Genomic DNA, 10,712 nt, shown 5'->3' on the forward strand with positions numbered 1-10,712 from the left:
TGGATGGTTGGGAGAAGTTGCTCTCGGAGGATGTGTTGGTACCATTCTTTATTCATGGCTGTGTTCTTAGGCAAAATTGTGAGTGAGCCCACTCCCTTGGCTGAGAAGCAACCCCACACATGAATGGTCTCAGGATGCTTTACTGTTGGCATGACACAGGACTGATGGTAGTGCTCACCTTGTCTTCTCCGGACAAGCTTTTTTCCGGATGCCTCAAACAATCGGAAAGGGGATTCATCAGAGAAAATGACTTTACCCCAGTCCTCAGCAGTCCAATACCTGTACCTTTTGTAGAATATCAGTCTGTCCCTGATGTTTTTCCTGGAGAGAAGTGGCTTCTTTGCTGCCCTTCTTGACACCAGGCAATCCTCCGAAAGTCTTCACCTCACTGTGCGTGCAGATGCACTCACACCTGCCTGCTGCCATTCCTGAGCAAGCTCTGTACTGGTGGTGCCGCGATCCCGCAGCTGAATCAACTTTATGAGACAGTCCTGGCGCTTGCTGGACTTTATTGGGCGTCCTGAAGCCTTCTTCACAACAATTTAACCGCTCTCCTTGAAGTTCTTGATGATCCGATAAATTGTTGATTTAGGTGCAATCTTACTGGCAGCAATATCCTTGCCTGTGAAGCCCTTTTTGTCCAAAGCAATGATGACGGCACGTGTTTCCTTGTAGGTAACCATGGAAGAACAATGATTGCAAGCACCACCCTCCTTTTGAAGCTTCCAGTCTGTTATTCGAACTCAATCAACATGACAGAGTGATATCCAGCCTTGTCCTCGTCAACACTCAAACCTGTGTTAACGAGAGAATCACTGACATGTCAGCTGGTCCTTTTGTGGCAGGGCTGAAATGCAGTGGAAATGTTTTGGGGGGATTCAGTTCATTTGCATGGCAAAGAGGGACATTGCAATTAATTGCAATTCATCTGATCACTCTTCATAACATTCTGGAGTATATGCAAATTGCCATCATACAAACTGAGGCAGCAGGCTTAGTAAAAATGTATATTTATGTAATTCTCAAATGTTTTGGTCACGACTGTATGTCAAATGTGAGTATTGTTGTTTTTCGAACTTTGTCTTGTCTTTTTTAAATTTGCTATATAGCATGATAGTGTCACTATCCATTAATTAGACCAACCGCTCATCCAGGCTCAGCACCACGTTGGTCTGGTCCAGGACGCGTAGGCTCCTCTTGCCCTTGCTGGGGGGTAGCGTGCGCCCCAGGCTGTTCCTCTCCTGGCAGGCCTGTCCCAGGCTGCCCCGGGGTATCCTCTGGGTCTTCTGGGGAGGCTTCTCCACTGTACACTCCTTAGCAGAATTGTGTTGACTTATTAAGGGACTCAGGCTGTGTTAGAAATGGCACCCTATTCCCTATTTAGTACACTGCTTTTGACCAGGGCCCATTGGGCTGATGTAGTGCATTATATAGGGAATAAAGAGCCAATTCAAACATAATCGAAGATACCCATTAGTACATCAGGACTTACCTTCCTGAGTTGACTCTCAAACACACAATAGCCGAAAAAACAAAATATGAAGCACAAAAAATAAACCCTTTTCGATACACAGGCCTTGATAAATAAATAAACAAATATGAACAAAATCTTGAATAAACCCAAAATTCAGGAATTTCTTAAAGAGCAACTGCTTTTAAAAAGCAACGAATCCCTTTTAAACCTATGTGGCATCATATGAGCCAGAAAAAGTTTTTCTAGTGTCAGACTACAAAGTGTAAATAGGATAATTTTGCTCATAAAGTCAGTCTAAAACAGAGTTTGGAACATCTGTGCGTCAATGGGTAAATGAAGATAGGGTTTTGATTTGATGATGTCCATTAGTCCACTAACATGGGGTGAACAGCTGCGGTGATTACTCTCTACCCCATAGCATAGACAGCAGGTAGCTTATTTAAACAGTCTCACTAATAGCCATAATGGCGCTGTACAACGTGACCGTGTGTGTGTTTGAAAGAGTATTTTCCAGTTAGAAACCATTTGTTTACCTTTATTAGACAACTTTGTTCCAATATTTCTGTAATTCAGTGATATTTATTCCCATTGTAATTCGTTATGGATCCATAACTAAATAAACAAACAAACATCGGCATTTTGAAAGAGTATTTTTATCATTATTTTATTAACGAAAGCATAAAGATGCCATTATTAGTTACATTGTTTTAGTTTGAACGTGCAGACTGGCACTAAGAACAGCGGGAACGTTTCCCTAGTCAGCAGCATTATTAGTGCAATGCCCCTTAAAGTGTTGTTCTGTGCTACCCAGTGTGGCGGGGTGGGGGACCACCCCCCTTCCTCCCCCATGGGCTAGGTCTGTCTTCTGTGCGAGGCTCTGCAGCCCAAACCCATGCCGCCTGCCCTCGTGCCTTGAACCTCATGCGCTTTCAGTGGATACAGCTGGAGAACGGCAAGGCAATCCCATTGTGCGCCACTCTGGAACCATGACCAGTATATACAGTTGAAGTCGGAAGTTTACATACACCTTAGCCAAATACATTTAGACTCAGTTTTTCACAATTCCCGACATTTAATCCTAGTAAAAATTCCCTGTCTTAGGTCAGTTAGGATCACCACTTTATTTTAAGAATGTGAAATGTCAGAACAGTAATAGAATGATTGCTTTATTTCAGCTTTTATTTCTTTCATCACATTCCCAGTGGGTCAGAAGTTTACATACACTCAATTAGTATTTGGTAGCATTGCCTTTAAATTGTTTAACTTGGGTCAAACATTTTGGGTAGCCTTCCACAAGCTTCCCACAATAAGTTGGGTGAATTATGGCCCATTCCTCCTGACAGAGCTGGTGTACCTGAGTCAGGTTTGTAGGCCTCCTTGCTCGCACACGCCTTTTCAGTTCTGCCCACAAATTTTCTATGGGATTGAGGTCAGGGCTTTGTGATGGCCACTCCAATACCTTGACTTTGTTGTCCTTAAGCCATTTTGCCACAACTTTGGAAGTATGCTTGGGGTCTTTGTCCATTTGGAAGACCCATTTGCAACCAAGCTTTAACTTCCTGACTGAGGTCTTGAGATGTTGCTTCAATATAAAAACACAAATTTTCCTTCCTCATGATGCCATATATTTTGTGAAGTGCACCAGTCCCTCCTGCAGCAAAGCACCCCCACAACATGATGCTGCCACCCCCGTGCTTCACGGTTAGGATGATATTCTTCGACATGCAAGCCTCCCCTTTTTTCCTCCAAACATAACAATTAGAGGTCGACCGATTAATCAGAATGGCCGATTAATTAGGGCCGATTTCAAGTTTTCATAACAATCGGTAATCTGTATTTTTGGACACCGATTTGCCGATTTAAAAATATATATTTTTTTTAACACCTTTATTTAACTAGACAAGTCAGTTCAGAACACATTCTTATTTTCAATGACGGCCTAGGAACGATGAGTTAACTGCCTTGTTCAGGGGCAGAACGACAGATTTTTACCTTGTCAGCTCGGAGATTCGTTTTTGCAACCTTCCGGTTACTAGTCCAATGCTCTAACCACCTGCCTTACATTGCACTCCACGAGGAGCCTGTTACGCAAGGGCAGCAAGAAGCCAAGGTAATTTGCTAGCTAGCATTAAACTTATCTTATAAAAAACAATCAATCTTAACATAATCACTAGTTAACTACACATGGTTGATGATATTACTAGTTTATCTAGCGTGTCCTGCGTTGCATATAATCGATGCGGTGCCTGTTAATTTCTCATTGAATCACAGCCTACTTCAACAAATGGGTGATGATTTAACAAGCGCATTTACGAAAGAAGCACTGTCGTTGCACCAATGTACCTAACCATAAACATCAATGCATTTCTTTAAAATCAATACACAAGTATATATTTTTAAACCTGCATATTTAGTTAATATTGCCTGCTAACATGAATTTCTTATAATTATGGAAATTTTGTCACTTCTCTTGCGTTCCGTGCAAGCAGTCAGGGTATATGCAGCAGTTTGGGCCGCCTGGAACATTGCGAACTGTGTGAAGTCCATTTATTCCTAACAAAGGCCGTAGTTAATTTGCCAGAATTGTACATAATTATGACATAACATTGAAGGTTGTACAATGTAACAGCAATATTTAGACTTAGGGATGCCATCTGTTAGATAAAATACGGAACGGTTCCGTATTTCACTGAAAGAATAAACGTTGTTTTCGAAATGATAGTTTCCGGATTCTACCATTTTAACGACCAAAGGCTCGTATTTCTGTGTGTTATTATGTTATAATTAAGTCTATGATTTGATAGAGCAGTCTAACTGAGCGATGGTAGGCACCAGCAGGCTCGTAAGCATTCATTCAAACAGCACTTTCGTGCATTTGCCAGCAGCTCTTCGCAATGCTTCAAGCATTGCGCTGTTTATGACTTCAAGCCTATCAACTCCCGAGATTAGGCTGGTGTAACCGATGTGAAATGGCTAGCTAGTTAGCGGGGTGCGCGCTAATAGCGTTTCAAACGTCACTCGCTCTGAGACTTGGAGTAGTTGTTCCCCTTGCTCTGCATGGGTAATGCTGCTTCGAGGTAGGAGCGAGGAGAGGGACGGAAGCTATACTGTTACACTGGCAATACTAAAGTGCCTATAAGAACATCCAATAGTCAAAGGTATATGAAATACAAATTGTATAGAGAGAAATAGTCCTATAATTCCTATAATAACTACAACCTAAAACTTCTTACCTGGGAATATTGAGGACTCATGTTAAAAGGAACCACCAGCTTTCATATGTTCTCATGTTCTGAGCAAGGAACTTTAACGTGAGCTTTTTTTACATGGCACATATTGCACTTTTACTTTCTTCTCCAACGCTTTGTTTTTGTATTATTTAAACCAAATTGAACATGTTTCATTATTTATTTGAGGCTAAAATTATTTTATTGATGTATTATATTAAGTTAAAATAAGTGTTCATTCAGTATTGTTGTAATTGTCATTATTACAAATAAAAAATAAAATTGGCTAATTAATCGGTATTGTCTTTTTTTGGTCCTCCAATAATCGGTATAGGCGTTGAAAAATCATAGTCGGTCGACCTCTAATAACAATGGTCATTATGGTCAAACAGTTCTATTTTTGTTTCATCAGACCAGAGGACGTTTCTCCAAAAAGTACGATATTTGTCCCCATGTGCAGTTGCAAACCCTAGTCTGGCTTTTTTATGGCGGTTTTGGAGCAGTGGCTTCTTTCTTGCTGAGTGGCCTTTCAGGTTATGTTGATATAGGACTCGTTTTACTGTGGATATAGATACTTTTGTACCAGTTTCCTCCAGCATCTTCACAAGGTCCTTTGCTGTTGTTCTGGGATTGATTTGCACTTTTCTCACCAAAGTACGTTCATCTTTAGGAGACAGAACGCATCTCCTTCCTGAGCGGTATGACGGCTGCGTGGTCCCATGGTGTTTATACTTGCGTACTATTGTTTGTACAGATGAATGTGGTACCTTCAGGCGTTTGGAAATTGATCCCAAGGATGAACCAGACTTGTGGAGGTCTACAACTTCTGGAGGTCTTGGCTGATTTCTTTTGATTTTCCCATTATGCCAAGCAAAGAGGCACTGAGTTTGAAGGTAGGCCTTGAAATATATCCACAAGTACACCTCCAATTGACTCAAATGATGTCAATCAGCCAATCAGAAGCTTCTAAAGCCAAGACATAATTTTCTGGAATTTTCCAAGCTTTTTAAAGGCAGTCAACTTAGTGACCCACTGGAATTGTGTGTTAACAAGACATTTGTGAAGTGGTTGAAAAACGAGTTTTAATGACTCTAACCTAAGTGTATGTAAACTTCCGACTTCAACTGTATTGTCCTGCTAATAACAGGGTTAATAATATATCTGTAAGAATATCCAAGGGGTTTTTATATAATTCTAAATTAATAATAATCGCTTTGTTTAAAAAATTATATTTTGGAGATGATTTTGTTTTCAAATAACGTAAAATGAGTGAGAAAAAGGCCATTCTTGAACATTGGATGAGACATTGTTACTAATTTGTAAATAAAGCCAGTTTGTTATTTAGAATAATTTATTTCTGTTTTTAGAGTGAGAGAAACCAAAAACCTACAGTCATCTCAGTCTCCCAGTCGAGGCCGGCACGGGTATTGAACCAGCATCTGTAGCAACACAGCTTGCACTGCCTTAGACCGTTGCACCACTCAGACGCTGTGCAACGTGCCCGGTCGGGAGTGGGCTACACTACTACAGTAAGAGAAAAATAATCCTAACAAAATAAAATAATGAAAACCTTAGTGTAAAAACAGTTTTAGTAAGTAATACTGAAGTCGTGCACAGTTATCAGTTTCTATTTAGGTTTATGCAGGTTTATCCAAAAGCATAATCAGTGCTCTAACTCCCCCTTGCGCTGGTCTGGAGCAATGAAGTTGTGATGCAGGGTACCGTACTTAAACACAAATTAACTCTAAGTAACGAAGGATAATCTCAAAACTTTTAGTGGAACAACCACATTACAAGAGTGAAATCAGTTTTTTTCTAATGAGCAACAGAAAAACACACGTGACAGTCGGAATGTTCAGTGGCTCTTTAAACATATGTATATTTACCTTGACCACCATGTAGAAGCGCCAGTCCTCCCTGAATCCTCCACTGGACTTCTCCTGGCTCCACAGGGCAGAGCTCATGGCTTTAGGGGCTGGGGCAGCTGGGGCATAGCAGGGGGAAATACAGGGTCCGCCTGTCTAACTAACCCAATATGAAGCCCCTCTCGCTTCCCTTTATGGACGTTCCTCTATCCCCAAAGCAGTGACAAGGGCATAGCAAGGGTGAGAGAGAAACTAGGCCTACCACCTGAAGGGAAGTTTGTCTGGTTAGAGAGTAGACAGAGAGGGTGTTATGGTCGCTCACAGGCTCCTGCTGGCCTGGGGTGCCCTCATAACGGTCTCAACTGTCTGCCTGCATGCCCCAATGTACTTCGAAGGACCTGTGTATGAAAAGAAAGGCATGGTGTTATTATGACAATGTTGTTAAAAGGTAATGGAAAGCCTCCGGGTTAATTCTATTAAATCACTGACTTATAAATCCCAGATCAATTTCTCCCCCCCCCCAAAAAAATGGGCCTATGGCTAGGCTATATTAACCCAAATAAGCATTGAGTTGTTTTTCAAAGATTTGCAAGAAATTGGCCTTTTCGGGAAAATAACAAAACATTTAGGCAATAGAAATCTGGGATAAGCTCTGAATAAATGGCATTCAAAGATTAAAATTGGTATCTAAACAAACAGGATGTAGCCTCATTAGAATGTAGACCTAATATCTGAGTGAAGCCTGATTGCACCATTAGCTACAGGCTGCTACTGTACCTCATAAAACTGACGGTGAAAACCAGTTGAGCACAAACATGATTAGGCCTAACAGTGTACTACCGGTATCTTGCAACCAAATAGGCCAAAAAAAATGTACTACCTGTATTCTGATTCCTGACAAACCTATTTGACATAAGGGTAAAATCGATTTGAATTCAATCGCTTTTTGACAGCTCCCCTTTTGATTTGAACGAAACCTTCCATACATATTTGCCCAGTGTAGAAGTGCTCAGAAAGTGACTTTTTGTAGCTGAATGCAAAAACATTCTGGAGATAAAGGTTCTCAAAGTTGACTTTCTTTGCATACCCCACCATACCATGAAACAGCAATGTCTTCATCACTGGAAAAAATAAAGAGTTTGGGATTGATATAATTTAAAAGCTTACAAATAGGGTTGTTAAACTATTTAATAGTTTCTGGAAAAAGAAAATGGCAATTATATTACGTTTCTTTTCAAGAAATAATAAAATAGTTTGACAAGCTTTTAAATGATATCAAGCTGAACCACTTATCTTTTCCAGTGATGAAGACACAGATGTCTCATGGTGTGGTGGGGTATGCAAAATGGATCAACTTTGAGCACTTTTATCTCCTGAATGTTTTGGCATTCAGGTACAAAAAGTAACTTTCTTAACACTTCTTCCATGGGCAAACATGGAAGTGCATAGAAAGTTGACAGGGATGCTGTCCAAAAACTGATTGAATTCAAATGGCTTTACCCTGAAGGCAATTTTGAAGCAGGCAGATAATATGCTCAAAACCTGTTGATACTCTCCTCTTAAGATGAGAAATGGGTGATGCCACACAGGCCTTGGTACTACTGTCAGTATTAACAGAAATGGAATCTAAGCCAAGCGTTATTCAAACACACTGTTATAAACATGTTACTCAAAACACATTTTGGATTTCCCCTAGCTGTGTGTTAAGGGAGCTGTGAGGGGGAATTCACAGACTAAAGCAGTCAAACGCCTCTTCCTGACAAACAATAGAGTCACCTGTATTACAGTGGCGACTTGTTTGACAAACCCAATATGAAAGGGGGATCCAAGCACCACTGACATGACTCCTCTTTATGGTTCTCTGGCCACTCTCACATCTAGGCTATTCACACCTCATGTCTGTGCATCAAGCATCAATCAAGCAACTTTAGGCTCTCGAGTGGTGCAGCAGTCTAAGGCACTGCATCTCAGTGCTAGAGGCTTCACTACAGACCCTGGTTCGATTGCAGGCTGTATCACAACCAGCCATGATTGGGAGTCCCATAGGGCTGCGCACAATTGGCCCAGCGTCGTCCAGGTTAGAGTTTGGCCGGGGTAGGCCGTCATTGTAAATAAGAAATTATTCTTAACTGACTTGCCTAGTTAAATAAAGGTTAAATAAAACCTTTAAAAAAAAAAAAAAATTCAATAACAGGGTGCAGCTGTGTTAGCCTTGGTTTGCATTGCAACTCCTCTTAGGCTGTGTATCTATGCTTAACATCAATTTTCACATTTCAAATTTCACAGAGGACTTGTTGTTTATCATGCAATGTTGACCATGCCCCTATTTGAGCTTGAGGAGGGAGCATGGAGTGAGCAAAAGAACGTGACAGAATTTTACTATGTTGTGATGTTATTCTAGCAGTCTACCATAAGGAAGGAGTGAGGGCAAAAGGCCTTCTGCCCTTTCAAAATACACATTATTGAATGACCCTTGGTCAACAACATGCACTACTGCATGTCAGATAATGCCCAAGTAAGAAGCACTGCTTACTTGGGCATTATCTGACATGACAACTACATCTGAAAGTAGCCCACTGGTCCCGTTTGCTTTGCCTTTTAACAGTGTGAATGTGTGATGTATAATGTAGCCACGTACTGATGGTGCTGACATCCTGAATATAAAATGACTGGGATGCAACACTGACTATCTAAACAACACACCATCATGTTTCCATTTTCAATCACAACATTCAAAAGCCCCAACAGATTAAATACAATATTATTAACAGCAGAGTAATTGTATCATTATTGCAGTTGTCTTGCAAGTTCCATCAGTGACATCACTGAATAAAGCCAGTCAGCAGCAGCGAGTGATGATGACGCGTGAGAGAAGAAGGAAGAATGTGTCACTGCCAGGCCTTGCTAAATCATGGCTGAGGAAGGACACTCATTGAGAATACACCCATGGAACATGTCAATTAGTGTAAAACAGCACATATACTAGCACATGTTTGCTGTAGGGCTAGCTAGCCAGTATAGCAAACCATGCAATCTGACGTATGACGAGGAAGCAAACACGAAATGTAGCTATCATTTTGACATAACGTCGTTAGCTAGCTCGTTTTCTTACCTTATTCAAACGTCAGTTCGGTGCTGGAGTGTCATGTCACCTGCTCATTCCAATGCTGTCCTTTAGTAGCTGAGGTTTTGATACGTTTGTACAATTAACTGGCTAGTTTGTTGATAGCAAACCAGCTGAGAACTGATATGACAGCCTCGAAATTAGCTAGCCAAAGTAGCTAGTATTGCTGGCTAGCTAGCTGCCACCATGCAACACAGAGCATGGTATCTACGGCATTTAATGTAGATAACTATTTTTCTGAACGACTCTTAGACTATACTATTAAATACTGACAGACAAACGAAGCAGCCCTTATAGCGAGAGCAATAAATATTATTTACAGAACCAATAGACACCGAAATGTATATCGCCTGAGAATGTGCCAATTAAAAAAAACATTGGCCAATCTGCATCCATCACAAGTGCCAATTGGCTGGGCTTCAGGTTAGTCATTAAGTCCCACCCCCCGGGGTTTTCCCACGAGTTTGGTTGACGGGTATTGAAGAATCTGCGAATGAGGGGTTCTCTACAAGCATTTTCAAAACCGTGCTACTAGTCTCTCTGGCAGACGGTCTTCACTAGTTACCACAGCCACAAAGTCATAAAACCCACATATTTCTACAATGTATCTTCTTAAAAAGTGAATATAAACCTAGCCATAACCTTAACCACACTGCTAACCTTATGCCTAACCTTAAATGAAGACCAAAAGGCACATTTTCGTTTTCGTGAATTTTTACGGAATTGACCATTTTGACGTTGTGGCTGTGGTAACTAGTGATAACCCTGGCAGACCCTGTACACTAGATTACTGATAGGGGGCGCTGTGTTGAAGCCACTATGCCTCCATCTTGGCCTGATCTTAAAGTGATACCCTCTATATGCAATATTCCAGTCAAGGAAAAAGTAACATACCTTGGGATTACTATATATTTGGGGCGGCAGGGTAGCCTAGTGGTTAGAGCGTTGGGCTAGTAACCGAAAGGTTCAAATCCCCGAGCTGTCGAACAAGGCAGTTAACCCCCTGTTCCTAGGCTGTCATT

General features: G+C 41.1%; 1 protein-coding gene across 3 annotated transcripts in view; it reads right to left on the reverse strand.

The window, feature by feature from the left end:
• LOC120024935 (ubiquitin carboxyl-terminal hydrolase CYLD-like) overlaps positions 1-10,056 on the reverse strand; it is a 29,905-nt gene extending 19,849 nt beyond the window's left edge. For all 3 annotated transcript variants that reach the window (XM_038969309.1, XM_038969308.1, XM_038969306.1), the window contains exons 1-3: positions 9,679-10,056; positions 6,588-6,964; positions 1,144-1,313 (exon numbers count right to left, since the gene is read on the reverse strand). In XM_038969309.1, coding sequence (XP_038825237.1) covers positions 1,144-1,313; positions 6,588-6,665 — 248 coding nt within the window. In that variant the 5' untranslated portion in view covers positions 6,666-6,964; positions 9,679-10,056. The remainder of the gene's footprint in view (positions 1-1,143; positions 1,314-6,587; positions 6,965-9,678) is intronic.
• Between the last annotated feature and the right edge of the window lie 656 nt (positions 10,057-10,712).

The sequence above is a fragment of the Salvelinus namaycush genome, chromosome 30 (genome assembly GCF_016432855.1).
Source record: "Salvelinus namaycush isolate Seneca chromosome 30, SaNama_1.0, whole genome shotgun sequence".
Taxonomy (NCBI): Eukaryota; Metazoa; Chordata; class Actinopteri; order Salmoniformes; family Salmonidae; genus Salvelinus; species Salvelinus namaycush.